Raw genomic sequence first — 23,884 nt, forward strand, 5'->3', positions numbered from 1 at the left:
TAGAATTGTCTAGGTTGGAAGGGACGTTTCTGATCATCGAGTCCAACCATCAACCTAACTCTGACAAAAGCCACCAGTAAACCACATCCCTAAGCACCACGTCTACCCATCTTTTAAATACCTCCAGGGATGAAGATTCTGCCACTTCCCTGGGCAGCCTGTTCCAATGCTTCATAACCCTTTCAGTGTAAAAATTTTTCCCAATATCCAGTCTAAACCTCCCCGGGCACAACTTGAGGCCATCTCCTCTTGTCCTATCGTTTGTTACTTGGGAGAACAGACCGACCCCCGCCTCGCTACAACCTCCTTTCAGGTAGTTGTAGAGAGTGATAAGGTCTCCCCTCATCCTCCTTTTCTCCAGGCTGAACAATCCCAGCTCCGTCGGCTGCTCTGCCTAAGACTTGCTCTCCAGACCTTCACCAGCTTCGTTCCCCTTCTCTGGGCCCACGCCAGCACCTCAATGTCTTTCTTGTAGCGAAGGGCTCAAAACTGAACACAGTACTTGAGGTGAGGCCTCACCAGTGCTGAGTACAGGAGGACAATCACTTTCCCTAGTCCTACTCACCACACTGATCCTGATACAGGCCAGGATGCTATTGGACTTACTGGCCACCTGGGCACACTGCTGGCTCCTGTTCAGCCAGCTGTCGACCAACACCCCCAGGTCCATTTCTGCCAGGCAGCTCTCCAGCCACTCTTCCCCAAGCCTGTAGGGCTGCAAGGGGTTGTTGTGACCCAAGTGCAGGACCCAGGACTTGGCCTTTTTGAACTTCATACCATTGGCCTTGGCCCATCGATCCAGCTTGTCCAGATCCCTCTGCAAAGCCTTTCTACCCTCAAGCAGGTCGACGATCCCACCTAACTTGGTGTCATCTGCAAACTTACTGAGGGTGCACTCAATCCCCTTGTCAACATCATTGATAAAGATATGAAACAGAATTGGCCCCAATACTGAGCCCTGGGGAACACCACTCGTGACGAGCCTCCAACTGGATTTAACTTCATTCACTGCCACTCTCTAGGCCTGGCCCTCCAGCCAGGTTTTTACCTAGTGAGGAGTACTCCCATCCAAGCCACGGGCAGCCAGTTTCTCCAGAAGAATGCTGTGAGAAATGGCGTCAAAGGCTTTACTTTGTTCAGATAGACAAAATTCACAGCCTTTCACTCATCCACCAAGTGGGTCACCTCGTCACAGAAGGAGATCAGGTTTGTCAGGCAGGACCTGCCTTTCATGAACGCATGCTGACGGGGCCTGATCAGCAGGTTGTCCAGAGTAAGCCAAACTAAAAAACACCAAACCCTCTTCAGCAATTCTAGACCATTCTTGCCCAAGTTAACCCAGAGAAAGTAAGAGGACACAGAGGCATTTACAATAGTGACTACATGAGTGATTCCCTTAATGCAAGCTTACTAGCATACTTTTGCAGTGCAAGAATTTCATTCTGCTATATTCTGCTACAGAATCTGGGTGCTTCCGTTTATTAGTTGTAGCTGATTAAAATCAAAAGCTGTTCTTTCATAATAATTTAGTTGTGTGATATTTGTTTAAAAAAAGAAGTGTAGCACTTCTATGATCTATAGATTTGGTAATTTTCAACACAGAATTCTCATTTATCAGTTTGATCTGATATTGGAAAGAGAAAGCTGTTGCCCGTAATAAAATAACTAAACCAGTTCTCTATCTGCAGCTGGATTTTCACTGCTTTCCTGATGACCTCTGTGAATACAACCTATTTCAGTACACAATTGGTTTTGGTCACTTTACACCTCAGCCAAAAGTTTGTAAACAAAACTGTGTCGTTTTAGACCACCCTTGGAGACTGCTACAGTGGCTGAAAAGGAAAGGCCAGCTCCTTTTTTGAAAACTGAGCAATTACCAATCCAAAATCAAGTAATAAACTTTCTTGATTAGCAATAGCTGCAATCCGTCTCACACCTTTGTTTTTAGCAACAATCATCTTGACATTATGACATGCCATAACATACTATCTCATTATCATACTAAAACAATAATCACATTCGCAAGGTTCCTGTCTCCTTTCCTTGCCTCAAAAGCTACATCCAGATATTCCTTCTAATTGCTTCCAGAGAAACGTCTGGTCCTGCCAATGCAATTGTAACAGACCATTGTGCATCTCTGTGTATACCTGAACATGACGGACAGCTTGAATAGACTTGTTTTGGGGAAGTCAAACCACTTCAGCCTAAACCATTACAGAAACAGTCTGGATTCACAAACAACTGTAATTAGTCTTCCTTCTGCTTGCAGTGTGACAATGAGCTTACAAAAATCTGCTAGAATCAGCCACTTCTGAAATCTGTATTGATACAGCTGTATTGATATGTGGTAAGTATTATTAAGAATATGGTTCAAGACATCAGACACTGCCACCAGAATGCAAATATTTATTGTTTATATTGAATAAGAAGAACAACCATTAGATCTGGACAGATAAGGACACCCAGAAAAATGACAATAAAAGGTAGTCTATTTAACTGAGGCCATCCTAACGACCATAACATAAACCAGAACAATCTTTGATGGAAACTTTTGTGTGATAAAGCTGAACGTTTTTCAAGTCTAGCTATCTGAAGTTTTCATTACTTGTTGACTGTACAGGTTCTGTAGAAGCATCACTTACAGTCCTGTCCTCCTGTCATTTCCCGAGTCTGGTACTTTCTCTTTGGGAACTCAAAGACTCAATCTCTGCATTAGTATATTATGAAAGATACAACGTGCTTTCTGTGGCTGACTGCAATGCAAGATCCTCACTGATAATTTGCTGGCTTCAAGGGAAATCTGCATGTTGGGTTTAGCAAGAGATGAAACAGCAGTAGTTTAAGTTTTTGACTCATAAGAACATAAGAAAAGCAACACTGAAATGTATCAAACAACAGAAAAGAAAATAAGTACAGAAAAGCATAGATATTCTCCCAACTGTGGTTGCAGCACTTCCTGCAGAGGTGGAACCTCAGGTGTTTAACAGTCCCCAACAGATTTTCCAGACTAATTTGTCAAGTCCTTACCTGAATTCACACACATTTCAGCACGTGCTGTATTATGTGCCAAAGAGTTCTGTAGCCTAATTGTGGACTTCATGAAATGCAGCATTGTTTTGCTCATGCTGAATCTACCAGGTATTATTTTGATACCTATTAGTTTATGTTTTTCAGTAGATAAAACAGGTGTTTGCTATTTATTTTCTCCATTTCGCTTGCAGTTTTACAAACCTGTATTTTATTCCTCTCTAACCATAACCTGTAAATCATCTCTCTTGTAGGCTGAAGAGGCCCCTCTGTGTGTCTAGTCACTGATCCTGCATTGTAACTAACTGAATTGCTCAGTTGCTTGAAACAAGAAAAAACAGAACTCCAGACCATTTTTTACTGCATCACTGGCTTGTAACTCACCTTGAGATTATTCCAGTTAATGTCAGACTCGATGTGAATGAAGTTAAATCAGAGTAGAACCAAATTAAAACCCAAGCTGGTAATTTATTTAAAAGGATAAACAGATTTGAGCAATGGATAAATTAATTTAAATATATCTCCCACTACAATTCTGAGCCAATCTATTTAGATTTTTTTTTAATACAAAGGAAAAGTGAAGCAGGAAGTGCATCTGTCTTCATCATTTCAATATCCACAAGGGATATGGAGCTATGATTATCTTTTGCAGTTAGACAACCACAGGAAACTCTGCCTGTAAAGAGCCATGTTCGAAGGTGGAATGTAATACAACGATTTCATTTCACACTGATAAAATTCAGACTCTATGCATATCACCTTCACAGTTCTGCTGCAAGTCAGACATCCGTCTAAAGATGTCATATCTGCCCCTGTGGGAAATTACGGTAGTTTGCCAATTTAGAGTCAGTAACAGAAAGATAATCAGGCAACAAACTAAGCTGTGTGCCAAGAAAACGCAGCATGCAATAGGCTAGGCTGACATATGCTAAGTAGGAAGGTAAGGGCAGTACCCCTTGGGGTGGTCAAGAGAAGCAGCAAGTATTTCACATGCGAATTATCAGATCAGGTGGAAAAAGCTGCATATGAACAGGAGGTTACAGGGAAGAAGGAAAAAAAAAAATCCTAGAAAAGACCGAACTCCCTGGTGATTACAATGGAACTGACACAAAACTTACCATGCCAATCACCTGTTGGAGATACTAAACAGCTGGCAGATTAAGTGGTAAGTGCTGATACAAAACCAGATAAACATGTTTTACTTGCCTTTATACTTGCACAGACTATGTTTATGCATTTATGAGTTAACCTTTTGTGACTAAAGTGAGACTTACAGAGCTGAATTAATGCTTTTCTAACAGGTCTTCTCAGCATTTCACTCATAACCCACAAAAACTCCTAGCTCTGCTTGGGAAATTTAAAATGTACTTATCCCTAAACGGACTTCTCAACCATGGTTTCAGCCACTTCAAAACAGCAGCAAGGGCTAAGTTTGAAATCCACCATTGCTAACATCTGACACAAAGATGACAAAGTAGTTCAGTAATGTTACATTCATTCATTAACATGCCTGGAAAGCCACTTAATAAGAAACAAATCTAATGTAATGGAAGCACTAACCAGCGACTGTCGGAAGAGGAAACACTTCTTTGGGTCAATACCACAGGCAAGGATAGCAGCAGTGGTGTCCAGTATGTTCTGGCGCAGGACAGCTGGCTCCTTGGGCATGGTGAAAGAGTGCATGTCCATAATGCTGTAAAGCACTGAGCTGCATTCTTCCTGCAAATTCACCCAGTTCTGAATGGCTCCAAGGTAGTTACCCAGATGAGGTGTCCCAGTTGGCTGAATACCAGAGAAAATCCGATCCACGACCATATTCTGTTACAAAGCATTGGTAAAATTAACACATGCATTTTTTGACAGATTATTTTATATTTTAAAGTCATTGATAAAGCCTCACTTATGCCTGTCTCTTCTCGCATCCTGCCAGTGTATTAATGTATAAATTAACTCAGGATTGACTAAAAACAACCGCAGTTAAGTCAGCCAAAATTCTCTCACTGCAGAGAGACTGACAACTATGTAATTTTAAGTTTTAAGTAATTTTAAGTAAATAAAATGTAAGTAAAATTAAGTAATGTCAGACTGTCTGCATATGCAGACAAACATAGCTGTAAACAAGATTAGTGAAAACTAGATCTCAGAAACCAAGTGGTAGATTCTTTCATCCTTTTTTTGCGACGAACCTGTATGTTTCTCTGTAGTATATTACCCACTCTGATACAGAAACTTAGGATCACAGTGTAGAAAATTCAAACATTTTTGTTGTAAACATATGCAATATCCAAGTAGATGGCCATCTTAACTCCCATGAACACTGAAGTCTTATTTTTCTAGCAGCAAAGACATTTTGAGCAGTTCCTGAAAGAAACCTAGCCCTTGATTCAAAGGTCAAAGAATAATGAAAGAGATTATCAAAGTTCTGAAACTACCCATTTTGGCAGCAGTAGGGTTTCTAAAAGGGCTCAACAAAGAAATACTGCTATATCTCAAGATCACACCTGGAATACTGTGGATGCATCAATACCAGTAAAATGTCAACATCTGAAGAGAGTTCACAGAGAAGCAGCAAAAAATGATCAAGAAGCCGAGGTTGTGAGCAAAGATTAAAAAGCTTAAAACATGTATGGCTTGGCTAGGTGACAGTTATCATCTTGGAAAGTTTGTTTTCCTCCATCCCAGCCCTCCATCTGACCATTTTCTCACTGGCCCAAGCTGTCAGCATATGATCAATTACCTCCCTGACCTTTCCAAAGAATTCTACCATATTCAGAAACTAACTCAGCAATGTTTTATGTGAAAATGCTTGTTGTGAAAGTGCCAAGTTGTAAGAGTATGCAAGACTGCTCAACTTATAAATGAGGGTCCCACCAACCTCAGCAGGGAGTCCCAGTCACACAGCTGCACAATACAAACCCTCAGACTCTGTTGTGCGGCAGGAACATCAACTTCAGTATGTCTCTGGCTGTATGATTTTTTTCCTGCTAAATTTTATAAGCAACATCTATAACAAAGTAGAGAGAATTTATTTACTCATGTGGTCCATTTTCATTTCTGTGAATCTCTTACAAATGCATAGGGGAGAAAAAAAATAAAATCATACAACTATGAAACCACACAAAATGTCAGTAAAAGGCAAGGCCAAGTACCACTGGTTTTAACTATTAAAAAAAGGACTTAAAATTGTCTTAATTTTGCCTCAAGACTCAAGAAAAATTATTGAGAACGTGTTTCCAAGTGGAGTGGGACTTTTTTTTATTTTAATACGATCTATAGTTCAGAAAAGCCTAGCTCATTTCTTTCAAAATTTGCTGGAAAATTCTCATTGCTTTCAAAGTAAGCCTGTTTTTCCAGATCAAGACAATTTTCTTATCCAATGTTTATGTGTTTGCGCTGACAGTTAAGAGCAGGCTTGGGCTTGCAGCTTGCTAAATTCTCCTGCTCACATAAATGCCTACACACTTAAGTCCAGATGGTAACCCCATCCCAAATATCTGCTTAACTTCCAGGTATATTCTTGAGTCAGTTTCTAAGTGTTCTTGGAGAACCTCCAGCACAGGAGCTGCAAGGTAGTCACTGCAATGAAAAGCACACCATTTCCTCTAACAGCAATTCTAACTTCCAGTTCTTGTGCTCCAGTCCATGACCACCCATCCCTCATTTCTCCATTACACAAAAATGGAATTATGCTACTCAATTCCTTGTTTGCCATTTGATCCCTTATTTTTCTAGGAACCTACATCAGAACATTCGTCACCACTCACAGAACCCCCTCACCTCCCACTAAGCTACTACCTGGCCCAAGGACTGCAGCCAGCTTTTTGTTAATGCTGAGAAGGCCCAGGTGCTCACCTAGAGAAGGAGGCATACAGAATCCCAACATACATAAATTACATGAAGTCTTGTAGAAACTTGGGATTCACTAAGCTTCAGAGCTGTGCTTCTGTTATTAAGGGTGTAGAGCAGTTGCTAGGCAATGCAACAGGTACTTCACAGGCATAACATTTGTCTTTTGCTTCCCACGTTCCTGCTCTTCACCAAGAGACTAAAAGCACAAGAAGAAAACAAGGCTATAGATAGATGATCACTAAGATGGTGTTCTGCCCCTACAGGGATCCCAGAACAGCTGGTTGTTTGTCAGAGCACATTTCCTCTTCTCATCTCCCTGTCTCCCCTCGCTCAGGTCAAATCCTGAAGCTCCTTCCCACAATTAATTTCTCCCCATAGTGCTTCCTGCTTTCCACTGCCCATTTATACGACTGTTTAACCACACTTTTCTACACAGGTTATAGCTTCTTACAGTCCTACTCTCCATTTTTTTACCAGATAGATTCATCCCTCCCATGTTCCTGTATTCTTCTCTTCCTCCACTTGTGCTTCCTTACCCCCTGCTTCACAGAAGAGCTCTTGCATGGTATATGAAGACAGTAAAGAGGCACAGAGTATGGAAGCTATTACTGCCTTGACTCCAGTGATTTTATATAAAATATGTTTACTACTTGCACTGCTAGAATAGCTAAGAAACTTTATTGTGTTCTAGACATCAACTATGGATATGCATCAAAAAAAGTACGTTAGGATGACCACGTTAAAGCATGGTGCAGAAACTTGCACATCTTTCAACTGCAGTCTAGATAAAGACAGCACCACCTGAAATGTCTCCTGATATTACTGCTTCTTTTCCCTGGCGCTCTGAAGCTAGTGCTACTTCAATGCAGAAACAGCTCTACTCCCTGGAGTAACTGTCTGCTGTACCAGAAAGCGGGAATCTTTGTGCAGTCAGCACAGATCAGCTTGTGTGTCAATACCTTGACCCAGAGCTGACACCTTGAGTCTGTGGAGAACAGTTCTGCCTAGAAACCTTGTCAGTCTCCATGTAACGCAGCCTCCATTCCCTTATAGCCACAGTCCCTACACTTCATATGCTTCCCATGACATTATTTGCCTTTTCCCCTTCCCAGATCACTGTAGATGAAGTCACTATGAACATATCTGATGTATTGGCAAAATTATGTCCGATAATTTGAGAATCACATACTCAAATAGACGGTACAAATGCAATAGACACATTTAAGTAGGTAGTTTGAGAACATTTTTCACCAAGAAAATACAGGATATCAGTGTTTCAACATACACTATACATTCAAATTCTGTACCAACTCCAAATATTTGAAAGATTATTCCAAATAATTAAAGATAGGTTTATTGTAACACTACATAAGTTAGCATCTAGTGACATACTACACTTTCTAAAGAAAACACTCAAGTACAAAGTAAAATGGAAACAGTTTCGTATAAAGAGATAACAAAGTTCTCTGTCTATCCAATAAAGAGTATACCTGTAAAAGCAAGCATGGCATCTTTAACGGTGCTTTTACATTCAAATGGTAAACAACTACTTATAAAAGGCTTGTTCAGTATATGGGCAATAAATATCAAGTTAAACATGAGAAACAAACAGTAGCAGTATTATACTGAGTCTAAGCTCAGCAATTACTTAACCTAAGTATGGAATTTGCAGAAACAAGTAAATCCGATAATGAAAACTGAGCCAGGCTGGACCTGGGTAAAGCACTAGCAAATACATTACAAAGAACAAACCTACGCAGGCTCCCAGCTGACTAGGAGTCTTTCATCTTTAACTCCTTTGATTCCATTTAACAACATAAAGCAAGAGATGTTACAGCAAATAGGGTGGTATGAAATATTCCATTGTGTTAGCAGAAGTCTATATTAAAAAAAGCCCACACAAAACACCCTTAAATGAATCTTGAACTTCTTGCACTAAAAATATACAGAGAACATTGCTCCTTTGGAGAGAGTTTATGTTCCCTGTTTGTTCACTCCGTGAGAAGCAGCGGGCAGCATAGCAGCGTGGCAGGGGAGTTCTGCCTGGTACCATGAAATCATGGGGCTGGAATGCACTTCAATGGAGCTGTTAGGTCAGGGGATGGGAGCTGTGTGCTCGAAAGTACTGCAGTTGGAAAAGGATAAAAACAAAAGGAGTGAAGACTTCCCAATGGAGCAGAGTGAAAGCCACAAGACATGCAGCTCCAGCCCACAGGCACTCACTCATTCAGACATCTGTAGTAAGCACAGTGTGAGCCTGCTGTTCGTATGTTTAACTCTGTGTGGTGTGTGCACCTACACCAGTAGTGCTGCATGTTAATCTTCACTCCTGTAAAAAGCGTGGAATCTGACAGATGTTTTAACATCTATTATTTGTTTTCTCTCAATAAGACTTCTACATGGCAATTCTAAACACCACAGTGCATTTCTCATCCACATTTCTAAATGAAGCTTGGCCCCAAATCCATTAAGATTCATTCAGGTGTTCTCTTACCTAACCTCCCTTTTCACGATGAGATGAACAACTGCTGCTCCTTATACTGGAAAACTGTCAACATCCACATGCTCCTAAATAATCAGGAATAAGCACTACACTCTTGTCTCAGAACAGGATGGATAAAGTCTGGCCCCAACACCCTGCAGTATGGCCACATCCATTTTCAACGCAAAAGAGTATACTGGAAAAGATGATAGCTTCCAAAATCCAATACTGCTCTCTTGGACCCAAGCAGAGCTTTTCTCATATGTTACACCTGTAGTAAGGAGAGCTACAATTGCCAAGGCCTCAATTCAGTGCAGTCAAAACCACAGTCATGCCCTGCTCGTGAGACAAATGTCCTGGAACCGGAGAACGCACCAAAGTTGCTAGAGTTAAGGAAATCCTACCTGCTTGTCTCCTAAAGATCATCACAAACAGCTTTATTTTTAAAGGAATGAAGGTGTTAACAGCATGCTTGTCTAATTGAAATGATTTTATGAAAGAACGTTAGTAAAGTCAAATTGATGCTGTTCAGTTATATAGAGAAATATATGTTTAATACACAACTTTCTCATGTTATTAATGACAAGGGTAGACTGACTTGAAGACCACCGAATCTCACCTCTTTGAAGACCACCAAATCTTTAAAGGAAACATGAAAACTGCCTAAAATTTATACTCACAATGATCTACCACAGCAAAAATTCTTTGAAGAAGGGGGGACTCAAAAAATACAGCTACCTTAGACTGCGTTTCAGTTTGGTTTTTGCCCTTAGCGGGCCAAACTATTTTCCCATACTAAACATGGTCAGTCATTCTGTGTCAGAAAACACCACCTTTCACTGTTTATAGGAAACCTTGAGTAGAAGGACAATCAATTTTAGGGGTTAAAATGTTCACCTCAGAAAGCAGACACAGGACTCTCCTGCCTGTTAAAGAGCACACTGAGAAGCTTCCAAGCTCTTCTGCAGCCCAGCAGCACTAAACCCTAAAAGCGGCTATGCAGCTCTTTGGATGCTGGTAGCTGTACGTATTGCATTTCCAATTGTGTTTAAAAGCTTTTTTGCAACCTCCAGAGCAGGATGCCATATGCTCCTTAAACCATCTGCAGCTGTAGAAAAAGTTTAACAATAAAGTTTCTCTATTTCATTCCATGAATTTCAGCTGACTCAAATTTACATTGTTAATAACCTCTAATTTAGACATCAGTACAATCTGAGTACATATTACTCTGATATCTAAACAACACAACAGCGACAAGACAGCTTTAAAAAAAGGTAATGATCTACCCAGGCACAACTTTTACACGCTTAAGAACTGAAATTAGAATATTAATAGTTACTTTAGAAAAATCTGTGAAAACATGTCTTTCTTAAAAATTAAACATTTGAGAGTCTGGAAAGTAAGAGTTCAAGATTCCTTTTAAAACAAGCATGTAAGCGTATACCTAACCATAATCTAGAATTGGTTTTTCAAACTAAAAATCAAGTGGAAAGCAAAAGACAACTCCATTGCTGAAAGCACTTCATTGTATCTCTGACCATAAAGTTACAGGACTCCTTCCAAGAGCTGAACACCACATCTGCAACATTTAAAATGGTAAGTCTCCTTTTGTTTATCAGTATAAGGACCCACTTCTGCCTCCTTTAAAATTATAGGAAGTTACCCTTTTTCATTTTATTTTTAAAAGGTTTTTAAGACTTCCCCAGGAAGACTGTTTGTTGTTATTGTTTTTAAATTGAGCAGGATAAGCGCCAGGCAAACTCAGGCATGAAACTGTCTTCATACTGAAACACAAACCATGGATACAAAATACAGCTATTTGGAGAGGTAACTAGTGTTTTGTATGCCTCAAATTGCATTCATTCAAAAGAAGAAACCTATTCAGGTCTCTGAAAGTGCTGAGAATCCACACTGAAAAGATCCATGCAGATCAAAACATCCCATGTCACTAGCCAATTCTTGGTATCCTGACTATACCTTTCATGTTTAGCTTTATGAATTCTGTGACCACTGAATACAAGTATTTACCTGATTTGCCTGGCACGGTCAACAGAAAACTTTCTCAAATATGCAGTAAAATCAGTCATAATGCAGTTCCTCCACTTCAGAAGAGTTACATAAATAAAATCAAGCGAAAGCATTCACAGGACTTAAGTTTTCAAAGCCTCTCTTCTTTATAACTCCACATAAATATTGCCATCATACACGTCAAATGATGGCAGACAAGCTACAATTATAAGGAAACCTTACGCCTTATAAACACTTTCATCTCTTTGTGGGTTTTAAAAACAGAAAAAGCTAGCATCCAGTCAGGGAGACAGGAGAAAGCTGCCATTAGACAGACAGTTTTCAGGACTGCGTAGGAAAACATTTATACAATTATATAAAATTATACATAAAAGTTGGGCTGGTTAGAGTCTGTTTTAGACCTATTATTAAACACAACAGACCACAAGATGATGCCGTTAATCCCGCCCTAGAAGTACAGAGGCAGTGCATCTCAGCTTCTCAACCTCCCCAGTGGTGGGGGAGAGGAACACTTACGTTTTCAAGACCCCCATTAACCAGATATAGAGGTATAAAAATCAACTCCCAAAGAGTCTTTTTCTAATTGTATTCTTTTAATTTCTTTAGACTTTATTCATAAAGCCACCCAAGCAAGCTAACTGATGGGAGACAGGCTTATGCCTCTATCTATAATGTGTCTAACAAATATTTCCATCTTTACGTTAAATAAAGACTTGCTTACAAGCTCACGTTTGGGCTGAAACACAAGCAAGAGATTTCAGACCTAAAAAAAGCATCATTACAGAAAATTATGACAGTGTTACAATAGCAGGAGTACAATAGCAGCTGCAACAGAAATCACCCCACAACCCTCAGTGGTGGTTACTATTCACATGCTATAGCATTTAGCCGCTCTGCTTTATTTTAACAGCTATTTAGTCAGGGCAGAACAGGTGAAGAGCCGAGTGAGATCTGCAGCATCAGAGCTAATTCTAAACACAGGTGGTGGGCACAACAGAAAGAGCAGGAAGCCGACAGGAGAATCACTGCCACTGCTGACATCTACGACAGGAAAGATTGATGGCTTCCCTCTCTAGTTTTCCCCACTGTGTAGGCACGCAGGGGGTGGGGGAAAGGGACGGAGAAGCTGCTGTGCTGGCGACATAACACACCACACAGCCTCCACAGCACCAGTGCTGATTAATGAGACTGGAACGACTCAGGAAACAGCAAAGGATCATTCACAGACTTTGCTCTTCTTGTTATAATTTTATCCATGGTGATTCATTTAGCCCAAGCTGTCCCAAACTGAAGCAAGTTCAAATTTGGCAGAGGAAAATAAAATGTGAAAGTCAAAGGGAAGAACGAGCAGCATTAAGCAAACACAGACATGAGTAAAACACACAAATTGGAAAATTTGAAATTTCAAACATGAGGATCCTCCCAACATGGATAAAAATGGGAAGAAAAAAAACCCAAAAACTTGCCTTAACCTCCAAGACAAAAGAATTCTTTGGCTGACAAAAGTCCTCAACTACTGCATCTTTTGCATCTATGATTTTTTTATTTCCCTCATTAATACTTCATGACTTAAAAGCTCTCATTGATAAAATAATATGTTCATCTGTTAATCTTGCCTTAGCAAAACCTGTCTTCAGACAGCTATTAAGCAGCAAAATGAAGGGAAACCAGACGAGTCAGATTTTACTAGCTAAAGCATAAATTTTAAAGCCTAACTGGGACAATTTAAGTGTTAATGTTATTAGAGATGGAAAAAAAATTGAAGGAAAAGGGAAACTTAGAAGCAGTCTACGTACTACACGCTTTGCTTCATTTATTGCTTTTTAAGCAATAGTTCTCCACAAACTTGCTGTAGAAACTTTTAAAACGTGTATATCTTGATCTGGTAATTCAATACACCAAATTCATCTGCTAAAAATGCTATTTTATCATGCTTAACTCTTAAAATTAGGGATTAAAAAGCTAACATTAAATTAGAAAGAAACATAATTAGACCAGAGCAATTTTTCAGATAGATAGCTTCTGAGAAAGGATTCACTTGCTGCTCAGAAACTGATCTAAATTAAGATTTAAACAGCACTGCCTGATACCCCTTTCTTGAATGTCAAATGCATTTATATTTAAACTTAAGTAAGATTTTAATATTTATATTTAAAATGAGAAACACATTTAAAGGGAACATTTATAGCACATACTAACCCCACCCTATAAATTTAACTCTGCCCTCTAGGGCTAGCAAAAGTATACAGTATAACTGAGTTTGGGTTAGGCTGCCCTCTCATGCAGCCTTGTTAAAGATGACTAAGCAAACGGATCCTTTAATGTTGTACGCTGTGTCCCACAAATGTATTCTTTCATTTGCCTTTATGAGCTCCACGTGCCACTCAATGTGCTAGTGACAGCTGTACTGACAGATGCAAGGATTATCTACAGCAGGTTGCCGCAGTTCACACGGCCATGCAACAAAAGGTACCTCTGGATCCAAGGCAGCCACGGACCGTTCCCTCCCCACCCAGCGGAACAGATTATACAAACTCTGGCTAGGGGACTTTTAAGCAGCCATCAAGTCTGCAAAACAGAAGAGCTGGCAAGTATGCTGCAGAGGTCCTAGGACAAGAAGTGCTGATAACATTTGACAGAGCGGGATGGGTTTGTCCACAGTCGGTGAAGGAACCAAGCACTGCGTCTGCATGCAGCCAACAGCCGTCACCAATCTTATTCTAAACCATGATGTCTTCCTTAGCAAGGACACAGCCTGATAGCATTTTTTTTTGTGTGCTGCGCTCCCTGCAGTTTTCCACATCAACTGGAAGGACAGCATGCTATGGCATCTCTTCAAAGCTGAGACACACCCCAAAGAGATGCAGTTACAGAGCAAGCCCAACACATGCTGACACATGCACTACTTCTGCACATCCTAGTTTTCAAAGACATATGCGGAACTGCAGTTAATGGTTTCGAATGGTCGAAGAAACCATAGGCTGCTGATAGGCAGCAGCCTATCAGCTTTAACCCTGTAATGCACTATTTTCAAACCATTTACTTCCCTTTTTTTTAAGCTAAGGCATAAAGCTTCTTCAGTTGAACTACCTAACCACAGACATAAACTGCAGGCCTTATAAGTCCATTTCACCCAGACTCAGTGAAAGGGTAAAGGACTTAATAAAACTACATTGTTACAACTACCACACAAGTAAGGTGTTAAGAGATAAACCAAATTCGTGCCTCACTGACAGGAGGCTGCAGCAGGAGCTAAGCATGCTGAACCATCAGCAGGAACACTCTTCTCAGCTGGGCAAGGCACGAAGGTCGGGCCAGTTCAGTATGTGCTGTTTCCAAATCCATTAGATGATGCACACAATGCTCAAAGCTGAAAATTCGATAGTTACAGCATTTGATGGTTACATTGCTTGGAGAAGGTGACACAAGGGAAAAGGAGAGGGAGCAGAGACACAGACTTATTACACTGTAGAAAACACCCCTAAGACACAAATCCATAGAAAAACTAGTTTACTGTTCATTGAACAATGTGGCTGAACCAGTAGCAACCAAACAATTAAAATTTAAGGGCAGAGATGCCTTCTGGAAACAGTTCTTCAAAGCACCCACGAGGTCTGCCTTCCTCCTGATCCATTTGGCAAAGCACACTGGCACAGCAGCAGCGGGCCAGGGAGCAAACAGAGAACCTCATGCTCCACTCAAGGACCTCACCTACCTTCAGTCAGGTTAACTTCAGTTCTCGGAAAAACACAGGAACAAATAAAGAACTTTGAAGAAATTACAGCTATAAACAGCAGACAGCAGCATTTCTCAAGAACTAGTGATGTCAGATCACTCTGACACAAAAGATGCTAGAATGGAGATGTAGTACGAAAGGTTTTATCCTGATTTTCGTGAAGTTCTGATTTTATCTATTTCCCACAAGCTAGCGAAATAGCCTGTAGAACATATATATGCTGCAGGTGGAACCAGACAGAAAAGAACCCAAAATGGTACTTTTTGATGGCTTACAGTGGTTGTTGAAAGATACCAAATACATTTTCACGGGGTTTTGTCTTGGGTTCAGTACTATTTAATATTTTAATATCTTCATTAGTAATCTGGATGATGAAATAAAGAGTATTCATTAAATCTGCAGATGACACAAAGGTGGAAGGATGATAAAGGTTCAAAATTATATTGACAAAGTGAAGAAGCGATCTGAAAAAATAAGATACTATTTACCAGGCAAAGATGCATGGATCTGTATAGAAAGGACTACTCAACTGCACAAATACAGGAAGGAGAACAGCTGTCCAGGCAACAACTGCAGAACAGGATCCAGGATTTGTAGCATTTTAGAAGGTGATTATGAATCAATACTATGCTGCTGCAAAACCACTGCTTTTATAAAATAAAGCAAAAGTTGCACAGAAATATATGAATAGGATTAAAATCCATAAGACACAAAACAATATACTCATCCTACTCAGGATGAGGATGACCTCAAGCTGGAGCATGGGGACATGTTTTAGGTCCTGTGTTTCTAAACAGCAGTAGAAAGAGGTCATAGAAATACAATCAAGTCCAATGAGAGACCTCAGAAATAAGACCATGGAGGAAAGCCTGAAAGAACTGAGGTTTAGTCCAGTGGAAGGAAGACTGTGGAGGGACAAGGTCTTAAACATGCCTTAAATATATAGTCTTCTACATATGATTTTGGGACCATGGTTAATAGGATAGGAAACAATGAGCTTAAGTTGCATTAAGAAAGATTCAGATCAGATGTTAAAATTTTCAATAGTAAGAAAAAGAAAACATTTCAGGAGAGTGCTCAGAGAGGTTCTTTATTTAAAAAAAAATACATAAGATGTGTTGATAAAGATGTAAAGGCAGCTAATTTTTATTTTGGGCCAGGGGAATCACCAGATCACCTCTAGTTGGGTTTCTTCTGGTCCTCTGAGCCTATGATCTTACATAGGCATGATTAAGGTCAAAGAGCAATCACCAAATAGGATGGAAGAGAAATCAGAGTTCTATTTAGATAGGCTAGATCTCATGGCATTTCAAGATTCAACTCTTTCTACCTGTATTTAACAAAATTTAGGAATTGAGGCCTTTTCACTGGTAGCAGCTGAACACTGACATGCTTTGAAAAACCATTCCATGTTGAGAGACAGAAATACGGAGAGCGATTTGAAATACAGGTTAACATTGAATACTTGTAAACTGGTATAGACTTACATTCAGAAGTATACACTGCTTCAATAGAATAAAACTGATAGCAACAAGTGAAGAATTAGCACTCATTTTGCTACATGATACAGGTGTTACTGTCAAAATGGAAAGAAAAGTATATCATATTTCTAAATTATAAATACAAGTTATTTGATACATGAAATGATCTGCTTTTAAGTTAATATATGAAACAATTTTAACTATGAAAACACCACAATCTCAAAGCAAAACAAATCCAAAAGCTAAAGAATGCCCCCATAACTAAATACTTCCCTCCCAGAGAAATTAAAGAAGTTTCATGTTTTTGATCACAGTAGTATCCAAATCTCTTAAAAACATCTGATCACTCTTGCTCCTTCTCTGACCCCTAGCTGAAAGAGAGTTTATTATAGTTTTTATGTATTTTGTTCAAGTGAGGAACCTGCTTGCTACGAGTATTGCCCTATGGGATATAAACAAAGACTATCAACTTACATCTAGAGGGGTGTGTTTTGAAAAATATTTTTTGTTTGGAATTACTATGTTTCTTCAGAATATTGTCCAAGAAACTCAAAGAGTAGTTCATTTCCTCTCCATTATTTTATTTGGCAATTTCCTGTAGCAAGGAAAAGTTGGCTTTATTTCACATGGGGCCAAAATTAACACAGCTGTTCAAAAACTTTCACCTTGTGGTCACTGCCTGAAATTCATATCAGGTGAAAAGGAAAGTTTTAAAACCACCTGATGGCTGTTGAGAGGCCTTAGGATGCGGAAGTCTCAGTAAATTCCCCAATGGTGCACACATGCACAAAGAAAATAATACAGCTGGTCCTCCTTGTCTACGCTGAAGAGAATTCTATCAATTTAAATATTTTAGACATAATAATCATACTTGTATTGGGGACTTCTTCAGAATTTAAAAAGCTTTTTCTGAAGACAGACAATACTCACAGACTACATTTAAACTGTTTTTATCAGTGCAGGTTGGTCCTGAAATCACCAGACTCGTCTCGTCTGTTCCACAGAAAGGACAAACAATAGGCAAGGAAGAGATGACGGGGATGGAGAGGTTCATTTGTGCTCAGGTCTTGCCCTCCAAGAGGATGTAGCCAAGGCATGTTCCTGTGTCCAGAAGCACAGAAGCTCATCTGGATGCCCTAGTTTAGATACAGGCACTGACCCCAAAAAGTAAATGGTCAATAAAAGCTATATTATCTTCCTAAGGAATTTGATCTGAGGTTGAGTTGAAGATGAGTACAGTGTCTGTATTTCCACTGAACAAGCAGACTATGTTTACAACTGATGAAGTCTTTTGTATACAGAGCAAACTCTTTGCTTACGTGAGATGAAGTTCTTGTCAGACTTATATCTAATGTGCATCAGCACCTTCAGGCACTAGCACAACAAAATGCTGCTTAAAAAAGTCTGGCCCTTGGTCACTAACATCTAAGAAATGTAAAACCGAAAGCAATACAGGGAAGGATTCATAATAGTACAATTAAGGGTTATCAAGTTTGAGACCTAAAGCACGTAAAATTTTATAGAAAATACCTGCAAGACTGGAATGGCCACAGCACACGCAACCCACATCATAGCGAACTGTAGTCACAGTCCTGCTTATTACACACCTTGAGCACAGAAACATCAAATGAAAATTTCCCTAGTTTGTGTGTGACGCTCACTGCTTTGTTTTAAAGATGAGCTCTCTAACTAACTTCCTCCCTTACTGACTTATCTGTGTTATTCAAACTGACCCAAACTGACCCAAACACATGACTGCCAGGAAACCTGGCAAATTACCAACTCTCAATTTGGAGTGCATCACTGTAAAAGCAGCCGACTGTTTGTACTGCAGCTATCCCAGAGATGGGTAATACTCCATTTTTCTTTGAGGACTCCTACTAGAGACTTATAATCAATGTTGCTTGGCCAACTGTAAAAATGTCCCTCTGAAGGGAGTGATGGCACCTTTGGCTGTTCTGACCTGGCTTAATGCTTGATGAACGTGCAAAGTGCTGACATTGCTTTAACTCTGCAAAGATCTCAAATGTGGATATCTTCCAGAAAAAAAACCAACCCAAAACAGTAGAAGCATATGAAGAGCAGAATGTGTACTCATTCTTGGTGGCAGCAATTACATGAGCTAATTTGTTGCCAGCAGAGGTGCAAAATGAGATCCGGTCAGGAATTCAGAGGGCTGGACCCCTGATTCCCTTTACATAAGCAACAAAGAGGCTTTGAAATGTTTGAAACTGTTTTGTTCTTCCATGCAAACAGAAAGCACCCTATTGATGCCTATTAAGTAAAGTCTTTCCATATCTTGGCAAGTATGTGATTTCAAGAAAAATATTTGCAAATGGATAACCCAATTCAAGTAGAAGTCAAAGACCACCTTTGAAAGAAACTTTGATGTGGCTATAAAAAGATTATATTTAGGTAAGATAGCATAACGTGGTTCTGTCATCAAAAGTTTGCACCTCCCCATATTTCTTTGCTGTTGTTAATGTAAAAAGCAATACTGGTAAGGAGAAAAATGAATGCCCATGAGACCTAGGATTAAGGCAGAATCCCTGAAAAGAACCGTTCCTGCTGTTGGATAAGCGCAAAACAAGCCATTTAGCAATCTCGCTGCCAAAGGACAGGGATATTAGTGTATCTACAAGTGTGAAAGCAAGTGACAGCAATAGTTGCTACGTGAATCTTTGGTGAGATCATCATGAAGTGTGGAGTCTTTTATTAACATGGAAATGTTGCTATACCTTTTCCAAGGCACAGCTAACACGTCAGATTCCAACGTCAGAACTATGCACCTGGCAAAAGCAAATAAGATGATGGTGAGTCCAGGAAGTTGTGAAAATGCTAGCAATTTGATTTCTGTGAAAGCTGGCCAACAACCTTCCAAATGAGGTTAATAGTTCAGCATCCAGATTGTGAGGAGGACACTATGAAGACCAAGGTATACTATTTAATTGTCATTGAGTCTATGTGACTAGAAATGACAGGGAGAAGACTGGACTGATGGGATTCAAAACCACAAATACTCCATTTGTCAGAGTGGGAGTATGTATACAATTTAATCTCATTTTAGCTTCTGAATACTTCTGAGAATTAGAATAGTTATACAGGAGCTCTGAGCCTCAAAAATGGGAACTTACCACTACCCAACCCTGGGATCTTTCTGCACAGGAACTTAAATATTGAGACCCACTGAGGTGGGCTAATTAGATGGGCTTACACCACTTCGAAAGATCAATGAGAAGCATTTCACATTCTGATGTGTACTGCAAGACTCCAAAACTCTTATTTATTAACAAAGTAATCTAAATAAAAAAAAAGTTCCTACTCTGTACAGTTATGAAAATGCCATCTAAATACAAAGGAAGCATAGCAGTTTTATCTGCCTGGTTTTGTAGATAACATAGGCATTGTGGTAGTAGTTCATAACATAATTTATGTGCAACACCGTGAAAACTGAGGAAACCCCTATTAGTGCTCCCTACAAACAACACAAATTCCTCGTACAGATATCATGCAGACATCACTGAAACAATCGGGTAAACTTCACCTTTCCATTACTTCTGCAAGCTCCAAGAAGTAGAAGCAAGCCCTAGCATAATTCAAAGAACTCGTAGTTAAAAGTAAAAGCAGACATTTCATTTATGGTAGCAATCATCACATTTCAGCACAAAAATGAGGGAAATTAAAAAGTCAGTATACTGCATTGTATATTTGTGTATATGTATGTATATATACACATGAATATACATCTATTTCCTTTCACTCGCAGAGAGAACTTCAGCACACTCTCAAGGTGTACATCTCTGAGGGCAAAAATGTATTTAATACTGTCCAGGGAATACACAGATTTGCCTGATACAACAGAAAATTATAAAATTGCTACGTGATTTGTCTGAGTTAGTTAGGAACTCCAAGAATGGTATTGTTACAGTTACTAACAGTCAAGGGCTCAAATAACCAAAAGGAAAACAATTTAAATTTGCTACGTACGAACTTAGCAGAGCTCAGAAAATATATGATCTAAGGTGACTTAACTGACTTAATGTTTAGGGGTTTTCTTCACTTCAACTTCTGATCCTACTGTAATTTGAGTCAACTCCACAAAATGTTTGTTCATCTAACCCTAGAGTCCCAGCATAAACCACAACTTGTGTCATGGAAAAAGTAATTGTTGAATGTCTAGAAGAGCACTTGCTGTATTAGGAAATGGAAATTCTATCTGCCAATGAAACAGCATTAAAACAAGACCCCTAGTCTGCGGTCTAGAGACAGAGGTGATCCACTACAGATTGTACAATTCACAGTATGTTTGTTCAACATATGCACCAGAGAAATTTACACAAAGCTTCAACATCCAGAACTGCCAGAGTAGCATCTTTCATTAAACTCACTGTACAAAACAAGTTAATAAAAACAGAAGTCTCTCAAGAGAAAAAACAGGCTCAGCCAAGAGACTGAAAGCAAGGCCCAGAGGGGGAAAGAATGGTGGGACTCTACCCAAGCCCTGCCAAGATGCCAGAATAAAGGACTGTTTCCTGCTAAAACAATCTATGTTTGCCAGACTTTATTGTTAGAACTCCATTATGGAAATGAATAGGACCCGTTCACGCCTCAAAGATCCTTCATTTCTGTCTACAATGGGGGCTGTCTCCTGTGCAACTACAACAGCAGTCAAAATCCACTAGACACAAGGCATAAAACAAGGCAGATTAGGAGAAGTCTCTCTACAAATGGAAAGTCTAATAACTCTGTGTGGAAATCTGAATTCTCCCGAACCCAGTGAAGACCCAAGAAATGTATATTCTCACTGCGTACTAACTTCCCTTCAGCTCTGAAAATTATACATATGCTAATGGTTTCATTCTGGCTTAGAGAACACCTCCAACGCTTTATCTGACAGATAAGCCTGTTTCCCTAGATGATTAAACATAAGTTATTTAGTGATCAAAATAAAAATAAATGACTGATTAAGTAAGATTCCATTCCAACCTGGATAGGAGATACTAGAGATTTAATCCAAAGGCTGGAACATGTTGCTAAACCTAGATGATTTCAGGAGAAGATGGATAATTAAGTAACTTTTAGTACCTGTGCCCAACAACAAGAGTAAAAAAGTTAAAATTCAGGAAAATAAGAAAACAGGAAATTAAAAAAAAAAAGTTACCAATTTCTACACATGAATCCACACAGAGGCTACTCATATTTGGAAAGCATTTCTCAAGTCACTTAGATCTTTCCTAAAGGTCCTGTAGATTACAACACGTCAAACAACCCCATACTGGACATTAGGAAACAGCATGGGTCTTTGCTGTCAAACAGGTATTTGCATTTCCAGCTTTTTTCTCAGTCAAAAGCACTTTGCTACCTCCAACCTTCGTGCTCTCTAGAAGAAAGAGATGCAACACTGGGGACTGTCACAATCATAAATCCAAGGCAAGCACTTAAAAAACTGTTTGATCATCTATCAATCTCAGTACATGACTGCCTGGACAGCCATTCTGAAGCTGACCTGCTGCAGTAACCTTTGTATGTGTGCAGCTTGTTACATGCATCTGGGGACTCATTTCATTAATGGTTAACAAAGTGACCCCTATGTGACAGCAACAAATTCAAGACAGAAATATGGATGCTTTTAAATTGTTTGCATTTCATTCATAACACATCTGAATGATACTAAAAATTGAGCTCTCTCTCCCACTATAGTTTTAACTATAATCTTCAAAATCCTTAAGGATTAGAGCCTGGTAATTTCAGTTACTTCCTTTCTCCAGAATCCGTATGGTAACTATAGCTAAAAATTCTCAAGATTAAATTTGCAATCTGGGAAAAAGCAGTTTAGTGGTGTCCTCCAAAACAACCCTTCAATTTTTATCTAACTGCCTTTTTCACAGCCATCTTCATAAAAAAATATGAAACATGACCAGTCATTAACATGACTAGCACAGTAACAATGGAGTGATCAGGTGGCCTAAATACAGAAAGAATAACACTTCATCAAAAAATGAATCAAATTTCATCATAGCAAACCAGTCTGAAGATCTCTTCTTAAAGTACTGAGAACACTGGCCAGAATCACTGAGGTTCACAGAGGCCTAGCAAAGTATCAGAAGATGAAAAAAGGGCAAATGTTATTCCTGTCTCCAAAACCTACCTGTCTCCTACCTCCAGTCTGGGACATAGTCTGCTTAGCATCAATTCTCAGTAAACAAAAAACATCTTTTGCAATTCCCTAAAAGATAACTAGAGGAAAACAACCACAAACATGAGTTTAAGAGTAAAGCATGCCAAATTAGTCTAACTTTGACCCTGAGACCCATTAGGCTGCCACAGTAAAGGAAGATGCAGTAAAGGCGTCTTGATTTTAGCACCACCTTTGGTCATAAAGTGTAAAGCAAGCTAGAGAAACTACCTATAGGGATCTATCCTGTGCCATTTTTTTCAGATATTAACTCAGGCGAAGACATAGGAACATTCCTACATGAGCTGCTAAGGTTACCAACATGTTGTCCTTGGATTTGATGGTCTCATATTTGCAACAATGCTGACTAAACATTCACCAGAGGTGTTTTTGTGCAGCACTCACCAAGAGGCAGAAGAAGCATCCTTGGGGCTATGGGACTCAAACCAATCTTCTCTTTGTATGACCCAAACAATGCCTGCTAGAGTCACTGCCATGAGTCTTGTTACAGCAAACACAACTTTTGAGTGCCAGGAAAAAAAATGACAAAATTCTTTCACCAAAGAGGAAAGGAAAATATTTTGCATTAAAAAATACCAACCCTTGCAGCTGGAAGATGCAGTTCACAAAAAGCTAAAAAAGAATCCCTTTCCTGGTGCCTGAGAATCCTGTGGAAGTTGACAAGAGAGGAAGGTTGTAGGACATAAAAATGTATAGCTTAGCAAAAACAATATAGCCACTGTAATAAATCATGCGTGAAGGGCAGGGATGGCTCACTTATCAAAGAGGGAGGATTGAGGTTGGAGAAAAGGCAGCAAAATGAGAGGTTCATGTTTTCTTTAAAAGATGCTCTCAGGAAGAAAAGCAATATAGGTATTGCAGTATTCTTACTATATTGTAATAGCAATAACTACTTTGCTACTAGAAAAGAAAAACGGTGCCAAAGACTCCTGACTTCAGGAAGGCAAATAACATCTAAAAGTAGGCCTCCAGCTGGGAGCCTGGAAAGCCATCTAGTAATGCATGTGACTATAATCAAAACCAAGTCCTCATACTTCACTGGGGTAACAGTGAAGGTAGTAAACTACATTCTGGTATGTCTCAAA

At 39.4% G+C, this 23,884-nt stretch overlaps 1 protein-coding gene across 6 annotated transcripts in view; it reads right to left on the reverse strand.

The window, feature by feature from the left end:
* Positions 1-23,884, reverse strand: part of WARS2 (tryptophanyl tRNA synthetase 2, mitochondrial) — a 53,426-nt gene that overhangs the window by 25,774 nt on the left and 3,768 nt on the right. For 4 of the 6 annotated variants that reach the window (XR_010073372.1, XR_010073369.1, XR_010073371.1 and 1 more), the window contains exon 2: positions 4,588-4,845. Coding sequence is in view for 3 of the 6 variants with exons in the window: in XM_063352818.1 (XP_063208888.1) it covers positions 4,588-4,845 (258 nt within the window). In the remaining 3 variants the exon portion in view is untranslated. Of the gene's footprint in view, positions 1-4,587; positions 4,846-6,879; positions 6,964-19,341; positions 19,393-23,884 lie in introns of those variants that run through there. The other 2 variants (XM_063352839.1, XM_063352849.1) reach the window with 2 other exon arrangements.

Source organism: Chroicocephalus ridibundus, chromosome 1 (assembly GCF_963924245.1).
Source record: "Chroicocephalus ridibundus chromosome 1, bChrRid1.1, whole genome shotgun sequence".
NCBI lineage: Eukaryota > Metazoa > Chordata > Aves > Charadriiformes > Laridae > Chroicocephalus > Chroicocephalus ridibundus.